The sequence below is a fragment of the Typopeltis vanoorti genome, chromosome 20 (assembly GCF_054136105.1).
Source record: "Typopeltis vanoorti isolate ZY-2024b chromosome 20, IOZ_Tvanoo_1.0, whole genome shotgun sequence".
In the NCBI taxonomy this organism is placed as follows: Eukaryota; Metazoa; Arthropoda; class Arachnida; order Uropygi; family Thelyphonidae; genus Typopeltis; species Typopeltis vanoorti.
In genome coordinates this window covers 101,933,186-101,957,534 of record NC_143568.1, presented here as the reverse complement: position 1 = coordinate 101,957,534, position 24,349 = coordinate 101,933,186, and the positions used below count along the sequence as shown (strand labels likewise).

Here is a 24,349-nt window from a genome sequence, read left to right as displayed (position 1 = left end):
TTCAAACTTGCAACCTTTTGGCTGGAGAGCAGATACGCTAACCACTTGGTCAAAACTGACATCCATTCTCCTTTGCTCATACTTCCAGTCTATTTAAATCATCATCATCATCATGTTTACTGACTATTGCTTTACCTAATTGTGCATCATCTGCAAAAACTGTATATTTCCCCTCATCTTTCCTATATTCATTAAGGTACAAATTAAATAGTAGTGGTTCAAGAACAGAGTCCAGTGGCACACCACTAGTCACAGACCTACAGAACTGCACCTGCATAGACTGCTATCTAGTCTCTCTCTCCATCAGTCAATTTCTTATCCACATCACTTCATGTCTATACTCATTTCATATACTCATAATTTATGTTACAGGATTCCATGGATTATCCTATCAAATGCTTTTGTGAAGTCCAAAAGTATGACCGTGTAGCCATTACCTCTATGATACTCAACTGTCACTCTATTATAGAAAGTAAGTTACTGAAGTGTGACCTACCCTTCATAAAACCATGCTGCCCCCCCCCCCCCCACAATATCCCATTCCTAATTTGTCTTTAACTTCTCCAATACTTTGACCATTACTCTTGAAATGCTAATTGGTCTTGGAACCACCTTTATGCAATGTAACAGTTTCTACCTCCTTCCAATCCCTTGGGACTACACAAGCTGCGGCTCGTACTAATCAATCTGGTCATAGGGAATTCCCTAGCACATTCTCATAATACATGAGCTGATATCCCATCTAATTCCATAGCTGTATTGATATTCAAATTCTGTAAGATCCTATGTACCTAAATTAAAGATGCCAAGAAATTGTAAGCAGTACAATTTCTTGGCATCTACAGTACAATTATCCAAGTGTTAGCAGTACAAAGGTTGTGCGTGAAGTAACTTCATGAATGGACCACTTATATATAGAGGCTAATGACTTCGCATCAGTTGCCTCAGTAATCAATTATTCCCATAATGCAAAACACATATCCTTACGGACAAGTATATGACTTCTGCACCTCTTCAACTTTGGTATCACTTATGGGTGTGGCTCCCACTGATGAGACCTCAATAAAGGTTGAAAATGGTCTGGGTGGTGGTCTTTTCCATAATGCATAGCATTATATTTGTTCCTAAGGATAATTGCATTGCATTGCATTACATTATGAGATACCAAGGCAATTGATGTCAACTCATCAGCCTCTATATACAAGTAGTTCAGTGGTGAAGTTACTTCACGTACAAACTTTGTTTTGCTTACACTTAGATAAAGGATGAAACCAAGAATATAATTTCTTGGCATCGTTAATTTATAGTATAAAGAAGTGAGAAAAACTTTCAACGTCCTATGTACCACGACTTCCTCTATCCTTACTTCCACATTAATCCCTGTTTTACTTATTACTGTGATATCATCAACTAGTTCATCTGCTTCAGTCACTTCCTTACCATCTGCATTAGTTAAAACCATTCTTTCTTTTGCTTGTCACGTGCTGAAAGAACTCTTTCAGATCACTCTTAGCTCATTCGGCTAATCTCCTCTCATTCTCCAATTTTACATTCCTTACCATATCAGTCACCCCTTTTGGCATGTGCTTTATACTGCTCACATTGGTTTGCTGGTCACCTCTATCTATGAATCTCTTCTGAATGCTTCCCTTTCTTTTAAACTCCTGCTTAATGCCTTCACTCATCCATTTAATTCCTAGTTTATGAAGTCTCTTATTTCTTGGCTATTTATCATTAGCTATTTGTTCCTTCAAATACCCATTTACATTTCCTATGCACTACTGACATATTTTTCCTATAGTATGTCCTCTCATAGTACCTCTCAAACAGTTTTCTGTTTTTTGTTGTTTCCAGCCTTATAATTCCACATGAACTCTTCTTTACTGAAAATTGCACATGCCTGGTCAAAACTGGATGATTGCTCTCACCGATTGATGGCAATATATATCCATCTTTGTTATACACAAATCCTCAGATGTAATCACAAGTTCTAGCACTCTCAATCCCCTTGTATCTTTCATTATATGCTGCTTTTGGTAATTATTCTGAAGCAGCTGCATAAATTTCATTTCCTTCTGCCAGCATGACTTTTTCTCCTTCCAATTTGTATTTCCATAATAATTATTCTCCCTCTACTTATTGAATTTATTTGCTGATACATACAGTATCGTCCACATCGTCCTTTACATTCCCTGGCCTATAGCAACAGCCATTGAAATACTTTGTTGTGTTAGCATGCATCTCACACCAGACAGCTTCAAAAGCACTGCTATCCTGTTGAATTGGCACTCTTAGGCTGCAACTCATCTGATTTCAGTAATACCCCTCCCCCATCCTACTTGCTTTATCTGCCCTAAAAATACTATAACCATTACTCTTTCTATGCCTATAATTGCATCATCCTTAGTCAGCTGCATCTCACTAATACCAATAATTTCTGGCCAATAGGAAATAACCAGTGCTAAACACTCCTCCTGTTTGTTCCTAATACCTCTGACATTAGTATACATAAATGATATAAACCTCATAGGTCCATAATTAACCTTAGGCCATATATACCCACAATCCCATATTTACTGCCTTAGAGACAAGTCTGCATTTTCTCACCAATCATACACCCATTTACTTTATCGGTACTTCCATGAACCGTCAGCTGCTTACTCCCTAACAATTCTAGTTTTGCTGATATTGCACACCTAAACCTACTACAGTCAGCAGCACTTTTTCTAGACTCCTAACACTAAATCCATTTAAGTGCAAACCATTTGCCTTATATAAGTTTTTTCGGCCAAACTCATTCCAAACATCCAAAAAAGTGCACCATTCCTCTTATACAAACTCTGCAATGAGTCATATGGTTATTGAATTCTTAGTGTTAATAAAATATGACCTTTTCATTTAAAAATATATAAATTTAAGCCATGAGTATTGACTCTTGATGGCTGGGAAGAGTCTTGGCTAATTAAAGATGTCATTTACATACTGATAATTTGAAAAAACAGTTTCGTTCACATACGGCATTATTATGCTATACATTTAGCTCTGTCTCAGGTCAACGTGCAGTTGATATACAAAAATTGCCGAGAATTTTTTTTTGCTCTAAAATATCCTATGTTGTGATTAGCAACAGGAGGAGAGATAGAATAATTCATAGCTGGCTGTTCCTTCTGTTTCCGCAAACAGAAGGAACAGCCATCGCTGGTGAGCATGGTTAATTTCTGTTAATTCCACTTGTACTTGAAAAGTATTCAGTCATATCTTCAATTGTCTTTCCCTGCACATTTGCTCTGAACATGTGGGTATCATTGTCATGTCTTGGCCATTCAACTAACCACTTGACCAGCAAGACTATTTCTGGCCTAGTTGGTCGAGTGGTTAGCATATCTGCTTTCCGACTAACAGGTTGCGGGTTCAAATTCCACTGTGGATATGGATGTTTGTGATGGTCTTTAGGTGGGAAATAAATTTCATCACCCAGTGCAAGACCACCACTCCCCCCCCACACACACACACTAAGTAGAGGTCTGAAGTGGCTTGAAAAGGTCTCGTGCTTTGCCTTTAAAACAGGGTTTCTGTACTTGGTAAAAAATAAATCAAAAATACACACACACACACACACACACACACAAATTCATACATATCTTAAGCAGAATTTACCTTCAAAATAGCACATATCTTTTTTTTTTTTTTTTTTTCCCAAATCGATGTTCTTCATTTCTCACTAAATAAATCATGATAAAAATATTTACCGGGTGTTTAATTTATCAATATTTGGGAGGCTTAATATCTACTTCAAAAACATTTAGCAGTTTTACCTTTCTTCATGCTACGGGAATCACCACAATGAAAATCCTAGAAAGGGTTCGTGATGGAAGATTGAGGAAGGAGGTGGAGATTGCAAAGGAGCAATTTGGCTTCATGCCTGGTCGATCAATGACAGATGCTATCTTTGGGTTACAGCAGATGATGGAAAAGTTTCGAGAGAAACAACGGGAGCTACATCTATTGTTTATTGATCTGGAGAAAGCGTACAATAGAGTGCCAAGGCAAGAAGTCTGGAGGTGTCCGAGGGAGAAGAAGGCTGGAGAAATATGTCAGGTTGGTGCAGGAGATGTACAGAAATGTGAAGACAAGTTCTAACCTGCCTGGGAGCGCCAGAAAGTTTTCAAGTGACAGTTGGCTTGTATCAAGGGTCAGCATTAAGTCCGTTCCTATTTAATACTGTGATGGGGTGGTGTCTTCTCTCACTTCCTCCATGAGAAAGGACAATGTTGTAAGCGGATGACATCTTGCTGTGTGCAGAATCAAGAGAAGAAGTGGTAGCTGAACTGGAAAGATGGAGGAAAGTACTGGAAGAGAGAGATGTGAGACTGAGCAGAAGTAAGATAGAGTATATGTTGTGGGCATGGATGTTTGGAATCCCACCATGGACATGGATGTTTGTGATTGTCTGTGGAGATACTAGTGGTGTAGACAGATGTAGAGTAGGTGTCCTCCCTCGATGAGTCTTTGGACTCCCTGGAGGTGTCACATAATAATAATAATAATATGTGTTGCAAAGTGGACAGCAGCCAGGAGACAGTTCTGGAGCTGGAGGAAAATGTCATCAGGAAGGTTAGGGACTTTAGATACTTAGGCTCAACAGTAGGCTGACCATATTTCCTTGAGACAAAAACGGGACATTTCGATGGCAAAAACGGAACGTGGGTTATGTAATATCCTGTATTCATGAAAAAGTAAGACGATAAAAAAAATTTTATTACATAAATGCATTTTTTTGCCAAGTCTTTTGCAACCACTAAAACTGGTGTTCGTGTTATCTGCACACAAAGCAACAATTGTTTTGTAAGGCAAATTTGTCACTTACTTCCTTCAACATAGCACACTGTATGTCGGATGTTTCACAAGGTAAGGAAATAAAGTCTATAATTTTGTCTTGAATACCACAATTTGGCAAAAAAGTACCGCACAACGAATGGAAAAAAGTTTCATATCTTTTTTGTTTGATGCATCAAAACTGACTAATGCTTTTTGTTTTATTCAAATCCTCTATTACTTCGCCTAATATGTGGGGTGATAAAACATTGGTAATTCCAGTTTCTGATTTGGTACATGCTGAAGAAAATTTTGGTTCAAAAATTTTATTGATCAATGTCGACAAGCAGTCATTTGCACGAAAACTTTCTCTGTGACGCACCATATAATAAGCAACAAGAGCTTCACTTGCTGCAATTTTATCACTATCACCATCATGCCTCACCATAAACGACTTGATGTTTTTGACTGAGGCCATAGTCTTTTTCAGCATCCTTATGTTGTGACTACGTAGATGTTGGGTGATGTCGCTTCTGCCTCCACGAGCAATGGAAAAATGGACATTTTCCTGTTATACCACTTTTGTTCCAACACTACACAGCTTGTCCACTTTAATAAATTTGAATTCTTTCTGGAGATCGTCATTAAAAAAACTGCAGTTTCGCCTATTTGACATTGCAAAGATAGACTGATATTAAATAACAAAACCATTGGTTAGCACACAGGCAAAACAAAAACTAACGCTACAGCAGAACAGATGCCGCATCTGAGAGTGCAAGTGTTGCCAATATGTATTTTTTATTTTCTCTGAATAAATCACTGCAGATATCGATATTTAGTATCGAACAATGCGACTCCATGGTTATACAAATTACTGCTATCGATGATATTGATATACAATTATAGGTTGTGAATAATAATTTATGATTGACCAACATTTATAATTTTTATTAAAAAACTGAACAAAATTGACATTTTTATTAAAATGATGGGACGGCCGGGAAATATGAAAAAAACAGTACTGTCTCGTTTAAAACGGTACATATGGTCAGCCTATTCAGCAATGGAAGAGGATGGAGAGGCTGAGAAGGAAGTGGGATGGAGGAACTGGAGAGAGAAATGGCTGGAATGCTATGTGATAAGAGGGTGCCGATCAATCTAAAAGGCAAAATCTATAGGACAGCAGTGAGACCAGCTATGATGTATGCTATGGAAACTGTGGTCCTGAGGAAAAATAACATCAGCAGGATGGACGTGGTGGAGATGAGAATGCTTAGGTGGATGTGCGGTGTGACGACAAAGGATTGTCTGAGAAATCACTATGTAAGGGGAAAATGGTGAAAGCTACGAACTTAGGAGCGAAGATACAGGAGACAAGGTTGAGATGGTTTGGTCATGTGATGAGGAGGGGGGGGCAAGTGTGCGGGAAGAAAGGTCATGCAGATGGATGTGCATGGGAGGAGGAAGCCTCAGGTGGCCATAGAGATGGAGGGAGCTGGTGGAGGAGGACTAGAGGATGAAGAACTTGGATGTGGTTACAGCCCAAGACAGGAGAATACAGGACAAAACAGTGACCCACTTAAGTGGGACAAGCTGTAGAAGAAGATGATGATGAGAACCACCACCACACTCTTTTTATGTTTTTGAGTATTTAACAGAACAGACAAAGCATGTGATTATAAATAAGGAATCATAATTGAATGCTAATCTTTGGGTGTTTTTATGCTGATAGCATATTTACTATTCTCTTGAATGGTAGGAAGTGTGCTGTGGAATTTCTGAAAAACTGTCGTAAAAAATGAAAAGGAAAGATTGGTGGATTGTTTTCAACTGAATTTTGTCCAGTAATAACCAGCTGATGCTGCCGACTAGCTTTTCTTCTACTGGTAAGCTGTTTCAATTTCAAAACACCACTAACGATGAGCTGGTCTATCGAGTGCATTGTCATTCAGATATTTTTATTAAATCTTGAAAAAAATAAAAGGAGTAATGGTGATGTTTATATTGTAATGGGACAAAAGCTGAAATTATGGTTACTAGTTATTTGATTAAACCAAGTGAAAGTTAAGTGAAATTAGTTAACACAAGATTGATCTTCTTACCTTCCCATGGGAAGCAGAGTCGCCCAGCCATCTATAAACTGAGGGTCTCGGAAGAACCAAAGGCACACCAAAATCAAGAAGAGAAAGGAAATAGCTGCTTGATGAAACCTGGAATACAAATTATGATAAAGACATTAATAAATTTAATTCAAAATAAACAAGGAAACAGAAACGATTGTAGTTTGACGTGATGTATTTACATTATCTGATTTATCATGCAGTCTGTTAATTAGCCTTATTAGGTGAGGGGGGGGGGAATACTGCAGCTTATATATATCGAAAGGTGGAACTTCCTGGCCTTAACTTTTTTGGAAATTGCTTGGTAGTTGGTATCCACATTTGTCATCACCGGACGATTAGTTTAATCTCTAGTCAGTATACTTAGACAAAAAAGCAGACGAGAAGATACGACAGACAACTTCTGCCACCTCGTAGTCATCCTAATGTCAACTTAAGATGTTAGAATGTCATCCTAAGATGACATTATTGAGCAAAATAATACAAACTCTACTGTCTCTATTTTTCAGAGTTATAAGGTTAAAACCCAAGTTTTCTGGATTTAAATTTAAAAAAAAAATTATCTGGGTCAATATTAGTAAAATCAGAAATCAACTCAACCAAAGTCTAAAAAAAAAAAAAAGTTCCTTTAATCGATTACTAGAATCGAACCTGTCAAGTGTTTCTTCGTCCGATCCAACGTCGGAGTTACTACGAGTCATGTGATAAACAAAAATGGAATATTATAGTTATAGTGTCGAACATGATTTTTTGAAAAATCATTTGCCTGAATTTTTTGTTTCAATGTTTGATAAACAATGGTAGACAATTTAGAAATGCAACCGCCTTACATCTGCGATCTCTCTTTAATCTTGGTTTAGTTTAGTACTACTGTATGCGATGATTCCTGAACGATCACATGCAGTTTTACAACTTTGAGAAAAACGTTTACTCAAAAAAACGTTTATTGCATTTATTTTTCACCATCATGTTATTTCTGGTGCATGAAAAAAAAACCTTCTTGAGTGGAAAACAGTTTCAAGTAGAGTTATGAGGACAAACTTCACAATGAGGAAACGGACAGTGAAACATTTCTGCCAATAGTCCCTCAGAAGGTTCTCCTAGGGAAGAAGTAGAAACATTTCTCGAGTCATTATAGTTATAGTAGGCAGCTGCTAAAGAAAATAGAAAACGTCGTTCTAGTTGGAGATTAAACAGCAGAGTGAGAAATGAATTCCACCAGGCATATAGGAACATTTTGGGAAAATTTGGAGAAAAGGACAAAGCTAATAATAATGGTAAGTCAAGTAATGACTAGTCATTACTAATACCATGTTTCAACATAAAGGTGTGCTCGAGTTCACGTGGAGAGAAGTCACAAGAAATCCTCATTGACTACATCGTTGTTGAGAGTAATATCTTCATGCTCGTTCAGGATACAAGAGTGTAACGGGGATTTGAAATTGGAACTGATCAGCATTTAGTTTTAAGTAGGATAAAAACAAATTGCATTGAAATGAATAGTATGTAAGAAAGTTTTTAAAAGAATTAAAATTGAGGCAGATTTTACAAGTAAATTGCAGACTTGATCATACAAACATTATTGAAGGAAATTTGAAGCAATTTGAAAACAAGAGCAAACTTTGGAGTCTCATTGACAAACTCCGAAGAAGACATTGATTGATTCAGCTAGGGAGGTTTGTGTTGAAGTTGTATGCAAGGATAGAAAAATAAGAACACCATGGTGAACACAAGAAAAGAAGCCATCCTGGAAAATAAGAAGAAATTATACTGAACGTTTATAGTAAGTATACCAGCAAATGACCTAAAAGAATACAGAAACAAATGCAAGAGCTAAGCTTGCATAAAAGTAGCTAAACACAAGTCATGGAAAGGCATTAGTAAGAAGATAAATATTAGGAAGGTGGAAAAATGTTCTGGAGTGGAGGAAAGAGTGCTGTAAAAGGAATCAACGATGATAAAGGTGACATAAAAACTAAAGAGAAGGATATCCTGGATGTCTGGAGTAATTACTTTGAAAGACTCTTAAACGAATCAAGCAGTGACAAAACCATACTAGAAAATGTTCAAGAGGAATGTAAAGAGGAGTAACATATCAATACTTCAGGTAGAAAACGCCTTGAAATGTGGAAAGGCAGCTGGAATGGATGATATTCGGCCAGCAATGCTCAAGTATGGAGGTATAAAAGTTTTGCAGTGGCTGCAATGCGTAATTCAGAAGGTCGAATTCCCAATGATTGGAGTAAAGCTCTTGTAGTACCCATCTATTAAAGAGGGAATAAAACTGAATATAAGAATTACAGAGGTATTTCTCTACTGAGTGTTTCAAGTATGCTTGCATACTTGAAAAAGAAGTTGAGAGAGATTCTGGAACAAAAACTAAGAGAACAAGCATGATTCCCCCCCCCCGGTAAAGCCAATTTCTCTAATTTTCTCGGAAGCTCAGTGGATGTGGCGTTTGCACACCACCGCGCTTGGCCGCACGAAGGAAGTCTTGGTTTCGAGTCTAGTCGGCGACTAGAGGAAATTTTTCTAAGCCTTTTTTCGACCGGTTCCCGAGTTAGTCGATCTCTGGCACGGGCAAGCAGGTTTTTCGTCCTGTAAACTCAAGAAAATCGACCGTAGAACCCACATTATTTCAGACATTAAATATATTGTGTTAGGGTTAGGGACCACGAGATGGCGGCACATTTGAGCCGTCTCTCTTCACTGCGTACCGCTTAATTAGTGATAGCCTTGGGCCATCTGTCTCTGATTGGGTACCAGTGGAGATTGAACTGCCCACTCAGTCTCCAAAAGTTAGATAGGGCTAAATGGCCTCGCCTATTCCCGTATACGGGAATAAAAAGGCGTTAGCTGATTTTTTTTTTTTTTTTTTGAATCAATGATTAAAAATATAAATTTTTATTGCGTGATTTTCTTTTAAGTCTATCCATGACATCGTATATTTGAAGATAAATGTTTTCTACTTTTATTTTTTCAGTGCTGTTGATAGGAATAGCTTTTTGTATCTGTACTTTACTGTAAAAAAAAAAAGCAAGTAACGGTCACTCACATGATTAACAGGAAAGCGGATGAGTGATATCGCGCAAATGGTATGAATAGATGTTAAAAACAGTTGCGAAAGGAGTGTTGGGATCAAAAAAGTTGAGAATCTCGGGATCAGTATACTGAAGATTGAAAGAAAGAAAACTTCCTTTGTTTTAAATATTTTTATTTACTTTAATATTTTTTCTCCCAGTTATAAAAAGGCGATGTCTCATGGTTGTATACATATTAATGGTACTTTTTATGTGCTATTTTATGCGATAAGAGATTTTATAATCAGATTTCTTACATGGAAGAAGTAGAGAAAGCGAATCATTCCCAGATTGTCACTTTCATTTACCTGTCGGAACCTCCGAGGCGAAATGGCTAAGCCAAAGTTACATCTATCGAAAAGTCTAGAACATTTGCACTCAAAGGTTGAAAGTATGGAACTGACTTTGAAAGAATAAGGCATTTACCTGCCGTATCTTCTTCGGTTCTTAATAGGCCCTTAAGCACTCATAATAGTCCAAGGTATTCTTGCATTTCATAACCATGATTCCAGTGTAAGGTGATTGAAGTATGCTCGCCCTTTAATTAGTGATTTTCATTAAAGGTTTTGCATAAACCCAAAAATCTCAGTAGTTCATAATTGAAAACTGCGTATTTTTCATCGCATCGATCATAATGAAGCAGAGATTACAAGACTTAAACTTGGCAATGAAAAGTATTACCAGAGAGGATAATACGTGGAAGTATAATATTTCATTAGTTCACTCCTGACAAGTTTCTGCAGACGTGGCCGGCCGAGTAGGTTACGTTTTCCTATTCAAATCGAAAGGTTGTGGGTTCGAACCCCACTGCTTATCACACTCTGCTGACTGGAGGCCTGAAGTGGCTTGAAAAAAAAAGTTCCCTGTTTGGCTTATAAAGCAGGAAAACTGGCTTATTCAACTCTTAGCTCACCCATCATATTAAATGTATGATTGGTTTCTATCTTTCGCGAATGAGATTGAATTAAAAAAATCTTGAGTTCCCATACAAAACTAATTTGGTTTCTGATAAGAATCGAATGGTTCCTGACAGTACCTCATCAGCAGCACTAATAAAATGTCAGTACACAGCTTTGGGTGATTCTTGTTTTCAAATTGTGCAATATCAAAGTAACTCATGCCTTGATAAACACTTTTGCTTGCTCGGTATAAATAATGAGAGATTTTAATTATCATTTCTTTAATTTCCCTTCTCAAGTTGAAGTCCGGGGAAGATTCATTCGTTTATCGAAAATTTTATTTTCAAAATGAGGACCCAAATATATAGATAGACTGATTGATAATTGTTTGCAACTCGAAAACACTAGATTTCGCAGTTTTAAATAAATATCAAGATATACATTTTGGAAATTGTAGTGGTAATATATATGACATACAATTTTATATTTTGAAATACTTGTTTATTAGGTTTAGCATATTGGATGGTGTTCCCCAGAAAGGAAATACTACATTCAGGTCAGTCATATAATTATTGAACATTGAGACACGGAATCATTAAATTACTAGGTGAAGGACTTTATTGAAGAATTAATTTTTTCCAGTAAGAATGGGTCAGGGATTTATAGTTAATTCAAGAAACAGTTGAACAATTGAATCGAATACAGCCTATATACGCCCTCTGTCCAAAAAGAAACCGAACGTTTCGAAAATATAAGAAACTAGTGGCGCCACCTGTTGTATTTTTTTGTTGTCGAAAGCGGTGACCTTCATTAGTGTTGTGTTAACTGTTTATGACATATAGTGCCAAGAGTGACATTGTGTTTTCAAGAACGGTCGGAAAATAAGTTTCAAACAGAGAACTGCGATTGACTTTTGTGTTAAACTTGGCAAACGTTTCACCGAAACGCATCAAATGCTTCAAAAAGCATACGGTGATGAATGCTTATTCCGTACTCAAGTTTTACGAGTGGTTTCAGCGATTTCAAAGTGGTCGTGAGATGCTTGAGGATGACGAAAAGCCAGGCCGTCGAAAAAACTGGACTGAGCAAAGTCACCATCCAAAAAGTGAGTGATTTCATCAAAGAAAACCCAAAATCGTCCCTGAGATTGATTAAAGATGAATTGGGATTCCAAAATCAACTGTCAAATCGATACTGTGGACAACATTTTGACCGAGAGTTTGGGCCTTCGTAAATTGAATTCGCGATTTGTTCCCCACAAGTTGACCGACGACCAAAGAATGTATCGAATTAAACACTGAAAGGATCTCAATTAAAACCGCTCGTAAAGACTCAAACTTCCTTGAAACGATTGTTACTGGTGATGAAATGTGGTATTTTGAGTATGAGCCCGAAATAAAGCGCCAGCGTGCTGAGTGGAGACCACCAGAAGAGGGGCGTCCGACAAAAAGTCGCTTGGAAAAGTCAAAAGTAAAGACAATGCTTTGTTTCTACGATTCCAAGGGTATTATCCACAAAGAATTCGTTCCGCCTGGCCAGACGGGCAATGGTGAGTTATATCTCGAAGTTTTGAAGCGATTGATAGCGAGAATTCGTCGCGTACGGCATGAATATCGTGACGACCGATCGTTCGTCAAAACACACTGTCACTCTTGCCACTATAAGTCGGCTTCTAATGAAACAGATGTCATAAACAGTTGACACAACAGTAATGAGGGTTGCCGCTTTCGACAACAATAAAGATAAAACAAGTGGCACCACTAGTTTCTTCTATTTTCGAAAAGAATTGGTTCAGCAAGGCACTTCCTAGGATGTGTGTCTCAATGCTCAAGGTGACTATGCAACTGGACCAAAATGCAACTACAATTTGTTTCTCTTTTGGGAAATTTACTTACGTGATCGGACCAAGTTCCTCATAACTCTTCTGAATTATTTGTTTTATGTAATCTTCTTTATCGGCGGTTTCTTTGGTACTGAAAAGTAAAATCAGCATTGTTCAGATCTTACTAAATTAGCAAGTAATCAATGTTAATACATTATTTAAATTGCATGTAGATTCTTCAAGGTTATTTGGACACTCGCTCAACAAATTGTATTTCTCAAGAACACAAATGCACATGTGCGTGACACAGTAACCTGCCCTTCGGGGATTTAGTGTTTGTATTTAGTTTCGAAAAGTTCACTGATGAAAGGCTAACAAACAACATACGTATGCTTCTAACATCGTACCTCACAATGGAACTATTGATTTGGCTTGCTTTCACGGTACGTGAAGACAATGGCAATCATATTTAAGCTAAGATTTTACGGCCGGGTGAGTTCTAACCCTTATGGGAAGGGGGGGGGGGATACCACGTAAGTTACCGAAGCTGGTGGAATGTCACATATCGTAGGACAACAGTAAGTACACCGATATTCTGAATGCAAATGTCTAAAATTTCAATTAAGTCATCTCGTGAATATGAATTTTTTTTTTTTTTTTTGCCTTCAAATACAGCTTAAGAGCTCTTAAAAGAACTCACGAAAGCTCCTTGCTTATTCCTCTAAACCGCTGACTGAAGAGGAAAAATTAGCCACGTTTTTCGATATCATATATTCCGATTGTCTTCGGAGGAACGAGAGTAGTGAATTGGACTGTTGAGGTTTTCTCTCCCCGCACGCACCAATACAGAAAGAGAAAACAGACTATCCAATGTAGCACCAAACAATTCAGATTTTATTTCTAAATCCTACGTATATCTAGATTAAATTTTAGCTGTTCTTAATTTTAAAACTAAATTTTTGTACCATGTATGCCACCTGTCGACACCAGTAAAAACTATTCTGAACTTAATCAGGAATGCTCGGTCTTGGACACTGCTGACGGAATCTGAAACATCATTATTATTACGTGACACTTCCAAGGATTCATCACGGGAGGGCACTCCGCTACACACAGACTTAATCTTATGAAACGAATTTATGAGCGACAACACTCTTAGCAGTTTACATTGTGTTTTTTTTTTAGTAAAATACGGTTTTAAAATGTCATCTGATAATGCCAGCTATCTATTTTATTCTACAGGGTGTCCCAAAATTCACGCAAGAAGTAATTTTGATAGAAAACACAGGTTTTTAATTAAAAATTGTAATTTCTTATTGATTCATAAAGTATACAGTATAGGGTTATGCATGGAATAGCATACCGGGTAAATGGCCTCCACGGCTTTGCTGGCACATACGCACTCTTTTGTCGAAATTTTCCATGACCGTTTTGCATAAATGTGGCTGAATTTCGTTGATAAAGCGCTCAATTTCCTCCTTCAAGGAGTGGGTGGTCGTGGGCTTGTTGGCATAAACCTTAGACTTCAAAAAAACCCAAAGAAAAAAGTCCAACGGCGTTAAGTCACATGATCTGGGCGGCCAATTCTGATCACCAAAATGGGAAATTACACGACCAGGAAATGACTCATGCAGTAATTGAATTGTTTCTCAGGCTGTATAGCATGTGGCACCGTCTTGTTGAAGCCACATGTCGTCCACATCCATATCTTGCAATTTAGGCACAAAAAACTGGATTATCATGTCGCGATAGCGAGCACCATTAACTGTTATTGCCTTACCAGCCGCATTTTCGAAGGAGAATGGACCGATGATGCCTCCAGCCCAAAATCCGCACCAAACAGTGACACATTGTGGATGCATTTGTTTCTCAACAATCACTCGTGGATTTTCTGAACCCCAAATGCGACAATTTTGTCGATTAACGAAGCCATCAAGATGAAAATGAGCCTCATCGCTGAAGATGATTTTGTTCGAAAAATAAGCATCCACTTAATCCATTCAACGAACTCTCTTCGCTGTGTGTGGTCAGTAGGCTTCAGTTCTTGAGTCAATTGAACTTTGTAAGCATAAAGATGCAAATCTTTCGTGAGAATACGCTGTAGAGAGCTTCTCGAAATGCCCAAATCAAGACCACGGTGCCGAATTGAAGTTCCTGGACTCTCAGCAACACTCTCACGAACTGCTTCGATGTTTTCTGTTGAACGACTTGTTGAAGGACGGCCAGAGTGTCTAAGATCACTAATTGATCCAGTTTCCTTGAATTTTTTAATTAATCTTTTCACAGTTGAAGTTAAATCACTATTCCGACCATATTTTGTACGAAAATTGCGAACTGTAGCTGCCAAACCTTCATTATTTTTAAAATATTGCTCAACAATGAAAATGCGTTGTTGTTTCGTGTAACGCTCCATTTTTAATAACCCTGAACTGTCAGCTGTCACGCTGTCTTTTTTTTTTCTCGTTGGCAACACTTTACCGCACAAATGGCGCTAAATTTAAATCTTGCGTGAATTTTAGGACACCCTATACAAGTTGTTTATGGATGATTTTTACAAATTAATTACAAAACAATGGAGATGCAAGCTGCATGGCAACAATAACTCTATTTCTAGTAGTGCTTCGAAGTTTTACGATTTGGAAAAATAAAAACATTAAAAATCTGAATGATAAATCTATTAACCATGAAGAAACACGATGTACTATATTTCGTTAATGAGACGGAAATTTTCCGTAAACCAAGAAGAAACAGCAGCATTACCAAATTCCAGAAAACTGTTCATACAGAATAAATGACTGCAACCTTGTACAGTTCTGAAAACAGCTAACATGTTAAAATGTTATCGTTGGTTTTCGTACTGGTCAACAAGCAGGTCATGCAACAACACCACAACTCGAGGATCGGGAATCAACTATCGTTATGTCATTAACAGTTAAAAGGAGTACTTAGTGAACGCTGTCACCTTTATGATGGAACCATAGGTTACTTCCACAGCAGGTGTAAATCAAAGTTTGATTCAATTTAAATTGTTTCATACAAATTATTGCATGGAATGGATTTCTTGAACAAATAGGTCGTCTATCAATGATAAATCAATAGCTTCGTATAATTTTGGAAAGATACAATTTATTACTGTATGAATCCAAATATTTATGAGTTGAACAGTTGCGGAGACAGCTCATTTATCATCCCTGGGTCTTATCCATTGTAAAATAGAGAAAACTGTGCAATCAAGAACTGTATATATATGTTAAAAACGGAAATGTTAATTAATAAAAGAAATTTAAAAGCGTTCAGACGGAGATAACCTAAATATATTGAAAGAAAGGTGAAAGAGGAACAGTTAAAAACAAATTTCTTTAACAAGATCAAGAAAACGTCCCAAGAGATCTAAATGAACTGGAAGTCTCGGGAACGGACAATTCAATGATGTATAACCAATATCATACTCAAAAAAAGAATGCGATGCTAAATCTAGAAAGTAGACAAGTCAAGGACTAAAATACATTTTTAAAGGATGTATTTTTTAAATCTACTAATTTGCGCCAGCTCGACGGAAGTCCACTGACATCAGCGAGCTGTACTGGGCAGCATAAAGAATATCCAAATTCTTAATAAACTGAACTTACCAACATCGGATAAAAAACAGTTGAAGTGTAATCCAAGTGACGAGAACGCATAGCAACATGGTGGGAGAATTATACATGATCCAAGTAGCAAAGGTCAAGTCTGTCGATTCTGGAAACAACCTGAAAAAGAAAATTATAAAATGTTGGTTCCTTCCTAATTGTATTGTTTTACTTATGCACAGTTCCAGTTTGTTACTGAAGTTGAATTATGTTTCGTGTATGTTTTTAAGTTGTAGATTTCAACGAAATCACAATAAAAATGTTGCTGTTTCACTAATAAAAATATTAAATACAAATAAAGTTGGATTTTAATAAACTATAATAAACAAAAATTTAATTGCTATCATCGACTAAAAATTGAAATAGCGCATGCGAAATAAATTTGCAAGTTAAATTCACAATTTCAAAAACAAAATGTTTCATTCGGAGTGGTATTATCGTCAATTATTATTATTAAAAAACCTCCTGGAGTCAAAAGACTCATCATTTACATACAAATTAAACAGCGATGGACCCAAACTGAACCTTGGGGCACCACTAGTCACTTTCCTCTTCTGGGATATCACTCCTCCATAGACAACTCCAGTCCAGCAAACTAATCTACTGTTCAGCCCCACCGTGCAAATTTAATTACTTGCTTGTCATGTGGCAATTTATTAAACGCCTTTGCAAAATCTAAATGTACCACTGTGTATGCATCATCCTTATCGAATGCATTTATCACCTTGATATAAAAAGTAAACAGATTGCTAAAACACGATCTTCCTTTATCAAACCCATGCTGGCCGCCAAAGAGTATTTTTCTGTTGTCAACCAAAGTCTGTATTTTGGTTCTAACTTACTTCTCTAACACTTTAACCAAAACTCCAAACACACAGACTGGTCTATAATTCAAAGACCTGGTCTTATTAACCCCTTTATAAATCGGAACAATTTTACCCTCTTTCCACTCTTTTGGAACTTGACCCAGTGAGGGACTCATGTTGAAAAGATATGCAAAAGCTGTTGTTAACTTTCTGGAATTCCCTGAAAAGACGTGGTGAAATAGCATTAAGTCTCACAGCCTTATTCACATCAAATCTATTCAATTCCTCATATATCTCCTGCTCACTAACAGTTCCTCCTCCTTTCCCACTGCTTCCAAGTTCTACATGATGTAACATTCACAAGAATGAAATACCTTTATGAATTTTGAGAGATCATTAGATACCTCAACTATATCCTCTGCAGCTGTTATCATTCCTCCTTTTTCACCAATCAGTGCCATCCTCCCATAATCATTCTTTTTCTACTGGCCACATATCGAAAAAATTCCCTAGGATTCTTTTTAGCCGCATTAGCTAATGCTACTCGTATTGCACTTTTGCTACCCTTATCAAGCGAGTCACCTTCGTCGCCTGCTCTTTTTACTCTTCATGCAACTGGTTTTGTTATAACTACTCATCTTGTGCTTTTTCCATAATACCTTCTTCTTCCAGACCACGCCTTGATTTTAATTCATTCATTTCATTTTTCATTCCAATTTATTGCAGCAAGCTGTTTCCTGAGCTTCTCGTAATTACCAGCCTTATAATTTCACATATATCCCTCTCTAACAGAATCCCCAAATGAGTGTCAGATCTTCCATCAACTAGTGGAAGATCTGACACCCCCATTTATAACATCATCTGATGAGATGATCATATCTAAGACCCTTGATCCTCGTGTACCTTCTGTTAGGTATTGCCTAAGGTAACTGTCTAAATAACCAAAGCTATGTTTTGTTAATTTAATCTATAAATTTATACATTAGAGGATGACTTTCCATTGTTTTTTCCCGTGATGTTTGGCCTTTCCTCTGTCGTACTATGAAGGAGCCTAGCTCCAAATAACAAAATTACTTCAACCGGAAGTTGAAGTAATGTCAATCGGAAATGCATTTCATCTAACGCATAGTATTTCCTGGGAATTTAATTTTTTTTTTTTAATGGAACACACATCAGGGAGAAAAAAATAAACCAAGAATCTATCAATCATTTATGTGGTCAAATCTGTGGCATTTATAAGGCTGTATACATCTTTAGAAAGCGTGTTAAAAGCTTTTTTTAATATAATCTTCAGTGGCAGTCAGTAGAGATTCTGATAAAAAAAAAAAGTATTATAATTATTCGAGAGAGAGAGAGAGAGAGAGAAAGAGTAAAACACTTACTCTTCAACGAGACCTTTCAGTACAAGATTTGGTCCAGAACCAATTATTGTTCCTGTTCCTCCACAATTCGCTGCAAAAGCGACACTTAAAAGAAGTGCTTTATGGAGATTTTTGTCCTGCTGTTTTGGTTTTGTAGATATAGTCCTAGAAAATAATTAAAATGTACTTTTAGAATGTATCATACACATTATACAGTATACATTACTTTTATTTTTCTTCCAAAGGTACGTTTCGCAAATAGTGTAGCCATTTTACTGATATTTTGGTATTTAGAATTCCCAACAATTTGTCAAAGTCATTCAACTTTTTAATCGCATCTTTTGGACATGGAGCGTATTTTGAAATGATAGAAACTCCCCTTTGGTTGGCCTGGCTGGGTCTGATGAAATTTGACATTTGGGATATGAGTGCTAAAATGCTTTTATTTATCAGACCATTTTATTAGCAAAATTTGTCAAAATCGAAATAATAATTACTACTTCCATACTGCGTGAGAGAAAAAAATCAATCTGTGGGAGTAAAAAAGGTAATACATAAAGTTAAATAACTAAAAATGATCGTTAGGTTTTACAGGAGTTTGCCGGAAGTGTAGTCAAGCGTGAATGAGTGACTAATCCGTAAAAATAGCGACCAAAGTGAACACGACTACTTGAAGCGTAAAATATAATTTTCAAAACGGAAATACAGACTGCATCGAGTAACTAAATGTTCTAAAAAAACCGATTAAAATTAATTAAAACCTAATTTCACTGTTAGCATTCGCTAACGTCATACCAAAATGTTACATAAATTTACTGAAAACCTATTTCTGATACGTAACATAAAATCTAAACAATCTAAACCAAAAAAAAAAAAAAAAAATTGTACAAAACGAATTATTTAAATAAAGTACCAAAAAAAAAAAAAAAAGGTTGCAAACAATCATAAAAATTTTGATTTGATAACGTCATTCTTAGCACTGTTCAATATTCCAATTGAGTAGTTTTTAGCGTAGAGACTACAAAATTTTATTTTTGCCTAATTTTCACCTTTAAAATGGTCTGAATAAATACAGAATTTAAAAATGACTCGACAAATTTTAATAGCAGTCGTAACTCCACAGTTTCATTAAATCCTATCAAGCCAGAAAGGAATTATCATTTCGATTCATTTAGTCAAAATGAAACAAAAAGCCGAGATGCCTGGAAAATTTTGTCATTCGGATACCAAACACTAAAATGTGCTAATGTTACTTTTATTTCACTATTTTTTTTAAATTTCCTTCTTGTATTTTATCTGATATCTTTTTATGTGGTAGTGAAATTTGCAGGAAATTTACCATTCGTTTCCTGTAACTTGTTTGCTAAATCAGGAAATTAAACCATCTTTCGTAGCTTATAGTTTATACTTCACCAACCAATAGTTTGCTATTCTCATTAACGCCCTCTACCCGGGGATATTGTTTCTAATATTTGTTTTTATTAAGGAATTGTAGGTTTTTTGGAATGCGTTTCGTTTGCTCATTTTACTCTCCGGTTTAGCATTTTGAGAAAATCGCCCATTATATTCGTTTCGTGTGTTCTGTACGCAAGTAAAAGGTTCATTAGGTAATGGAATTTAATATTTAGGATATCTATTAAAGTTATTTTAGTTGCAAAATTATAAAATTTTGGTTAGGTTATTATAATTATCGCACATGGGAATTAAAATGTCATGTGTGTGTTCTACAATTGGTATGAATATTTCGTCCACTTTTCATTGTATTCTTACTGGTATTAGTTGTAACCAAAATGCTCATGTTTAAGGGCTCTGGAGTTAAAGAAGTTTAGAGTTTGTTTTTTTTTACCGCATGTGGCTGAATATGATTGAGAGAATGTATACAAAATGCGTGAATTTCATTTATTAACTTTAACCAGTAACTGGATTATTTTGTAACAAATGACGCACTCTAATAGTTAGTTACAACAGGAAAAATTTGAAACATTTTTTACCTAATCTTATCGGCTCCATTCGCAGATTTTATAGCGCCGTTATTTATTGACCCTAATTCTTCTTCTTGAGCAATAGACTCGGTTATAACTGAAAAGGAATTACTCAAAATCATTCAAAGTATCGTGGGTATTGTACATTTTAAAATGATTCTTTTTTGAAAAATGGGACTTAAGAAAGCCTTACACTGAGGTAAGTATCCCTGTTTGTTTGTTTTAATTAATGCGTCACAGCTTGACATCCTGCAATATCTTTTAAAGTAATAATATTCTCAGAATTACGCTTTTTTACATGTGAAATGGAAAAGTAATTTGCATACATAGTGCAGAATATATCTGTTAAATGAGTGAGTTCTTTGGCTGGTTTGTCTGTTGTGCAGAGTTAGAAAGTAATATTCAGGGACGAAATACTATTTCGTACCTGAATAAATTGGAGAATATGGGTTTGGATTATAGAATATTAGCATGGTTAAGAAGATGGCTTACTGACAGATATCAGAAAGTGGTATACAGGGGGATGTGAGTGCAAGATTTAAGGTAACAAGTGGTGTACCACAAGGATTAGTGCTTAGTCCACTGTTATTCAATCTGTACATTAATAATATTGGGAAAGATTTGACAAGCGACAGCTATTTGACAGCTATTTGCTGGTGATGCAAAGATATTTAGGGTAATCAGGAATGCTGCTGATATGCAGTACTTGCAGAATGATTTGAATAGGCTGGCATTGTGGGCATGGGAAAATGGATGTCAGTTCGATGTCAGTAAATGTAAAGTGATTGATTTCGGCATGATTACATATCCAATGTTGTATTATATTGGTGGGATTAGGCTAGAAGAAACTGATCAGGCTAGGGATCTTGAAGTGTTAGGAGATAGGAAGTTGAAGTTCAGGCCATGTAGCAAAGATTGCAAATACAACTCAAAAGATAATTGATAGTTAAAAGATCATTCTGATATCATGTCAAAAATGACATCAGGATTATGGAATACTGTTTACGAAGACAGATTGAGAATTTGTAGTCTGCAGACACTAGCAAACAGGAGAAAGAGGGGTGATATGATTGAGACTTACAAACTGCTGAAAGGGTCATACAGGATTTCAATTGATGGAGGGTGGGGAAAGGACGAGAGGACATCCTGGGAAGCTGAGAATGAACGCCGCCAAGAAGAGTGTGAGGGCTAGATTTTTCTCTTATAGGGTGGTGCGTGATTGCAATGGATTGCCATTGGATGTTGTGAGTGCCAGCAGCGTGAATGAATTCAAGAATAAGCATGATAGCTGGCGTGTGTAGTTTGTGGCCTCCCTCGATGAGTCCCTGACTCCCTGGAGGTCTCTTTTAATAATAATAATAATAATAATAATAATAATAATAATAATAATAATAATAATAATAATCTCATTCTTTTTGTGTAATAAATTTAGCAAAACAAAATATTTAAGAAAAACATAAAGAATTGCGATGTACGAAGTTCATATTTTTAACTAAATTTTTAGCTGCGCAATTATTAAAATAACAAACCCAAATGTTTAGTATTTCTTCCCAGAAGCTTTTTACGCAAACAGCGCACGCCTTCGAAAATAATGAATCTGTTGACTAAATTTTCCGTTAAACGAATTCAAAATTTTCCAAAAGGATTTTAATCACGGAAGACTTGAGAAGTGGGTTGGCAGATGAACGAAGATAGTCTTCATTAAATTAGGGTCTAGAAAAGTTTTATAAGGTAAGCACGAATGTTTTCATAAAATAAGAATAATGGATATTCATTATCTTTCTTTTTAGTATGGTTTATTTAGTTTCATGGTTCATTAACTTGTTCTTTATCGCTGTATATTAAAGTTTAAAATATATAATTTATAGTGTAATATCTATATTTTAAACTTATAAATTTAAAGTAAAATAAACCCTCTGACACTTTTTATTCTCAAAGGGAGTTGGCAGAACTTCTTTTGCCCAAATTAACCCTTTCGAAGATTAACGGGCACCCAGTCTCCATCCTTCAGTGATAGCTGAGTTTGAGGGTTTAAATGAATCATCTTTCCTGGGAGAAAGCACAGTAGGCATCTGCTGATATATTGACTCTAAATATTAAGGACTTTATATGTCTGAAATAATGCGAGTTCTGTGGTCGATTTCTTTTTCTTTCTTTCTTTTTTCATTTTTGGTAAAAAAAATGCATGGTTAGCAACCTAAGTCTCTGAGAGAAAAAATCGACTAATTCCGAAACGCAAAAGGCCTAGGAAAAAAAGTACCTCCAGTCTGGGTTATAATCGAACTTATAATGATCTTTCTTTGGGCAATCTAGCACTATGGAAACAAAAGCCATTTCTTCAGAGCTACACAGGATAGATTGTCTAATAAAATTGTATGTATGACAGGTATACATGTATTTATGTTTATATATATTGTTGTACGTATATACGTATGACTGTATGATAGACAGGCAGTCTGTCTTTCGATTTTCGATGCATTTTGGAAAATTTTGGTTTGAATTATACACAACTTATTTATGCAACTCAGTTCTGGTTTCAAGGAAAGCATTTTTATTGTCAAAAGGATTCGAAATCGATATCAATAAATCCCCATCAATTTGACAGTACTTGATGAAATATAGTATTTTTTATTTCTGTTAAAGTTTGCTTAATCCTTTCCCAATTTCGGTTTTTCAAATGGATTGACAGTTTTTAGTAGCACAATTAGGCAAAACAAAATTATGCTTTCTTAAGGTCACAAACTGGTAGATGTGTCTTAAACGCACAGATTTACGAACTTTGAATAAGGACATTTTTCACACAGAGAGAGAGAAACAGTTTTCGAGTGCGAGGGGAAAAAAAAGAAATTCGAACAATCAAAAACTCTAAAATAAATTCATGGTGCACTCAGTGTAAACAGTAATCAAATTCCTCCTTTGGCTTGATGTAATTTAACGAAGTCGGATATTTGTGATCATATTAAGATTTGTCGTTTCATTTTCAGTATAAAATAATGCAATTATTTTAATTATTAATAATTTCCTTACTTGTTTCATTGACAAAACTACTGTTTCCTAAAAATTTTAATTTTTAGGAAATATAATGCTATTCATAGCATTATATCAAATTTGTATTGCATTTCTTTTATTTTAATAATTTTCTTAAAAAACGGCGGACATTCTTTGAATTTATTTCGTGATCACCCTATTATTAAGTAAGATAGTTTAGTTTTAATTATTCATTTTTATGCGACTGCCACACACGAAAGATTTTTGTAAACTTACGGTACATTAGTGTGCCGTAAGTTTCTAGAAACAAAAGATGGAACTTTTTCAAGCTAATTCAGGCTTTCAAGAATGGGGGGACGGTGGTCTCACGCGGCGAAATGAAAGTGATCCCTTACCTAAAGACAATCACAAACATTCATGCCCACGGCCGGATTTGACTCAGTCTGAGGAGTAGATCCACTAACCGCTAATCAGGCCAGCAAATATTTCCACGTCAGCTAATTATTCCAGGGTGAACGAGCATTTCTGTTGTTACACAGTTACTGTAAACACCTCCGTAGCAAGTTAGACGAACACCGGGATATTGCGCTGTCGATTGAAAAAGACCCGAGTTCGATTCTCGAGATTTTTGAAGTGAAGGTGAGTTAGCCCATCTTATACGGGTGTAGCAGTTTTATTCCCGGAAACTTGTGTTTTCCATCCCTCGTACAGGTAAATCGGCCAGAGAGCACACGCAATTAAACAAAAATACTATTAGTGGGAGGTAGATGACGTAGCGTGTGTGTATATGGAGGATCAATAGCATATACGGCGTGTTGTGTGAAATGCCTTTAAACATTGTGACATG

The 24,349-nt window shown here is 36.1% G+C and overlaps 1 protein-coding gene across 1 annotated transcript in view; it reads right to left on the bottom strand.

The window, feature by feature from the left end:
* LOC150095726 (Na(+)/citrate cotransporter-like) overlaps window positions 1-24,349 on the bottom strand; it is an 84,297-nt gene that overhangs the window by 39,891 nt on the left and 20,057 nt on the right. Inside the window, exons 5-9 of the mRNA XM_090410092.1 lie at window positions 20,524-20,611; window positions 18,554-18,697; window positions 16,366-16,485; window positions 12,810-12,887; window positions 6,918-7,025 (exon numbers count right to left, since the gene is read on the bottom strand). Of these exons, the coding sequence (XP_090266218.1) occupies window positions 6,918-7,025; window positions 12,810-12,887; window positions 16,366-16,485; window positions 18,554-18,697; window positions 20,524-20,611 (538 nt within the window). The remainder of the gene's footprint in view (window positions 1-6,917; window positions 7,026-12,809; window positions 12,888-16,365; window positions 16,486-18,553; window positions 18,698-20,523; window positions 20,612-24,349) is intronic.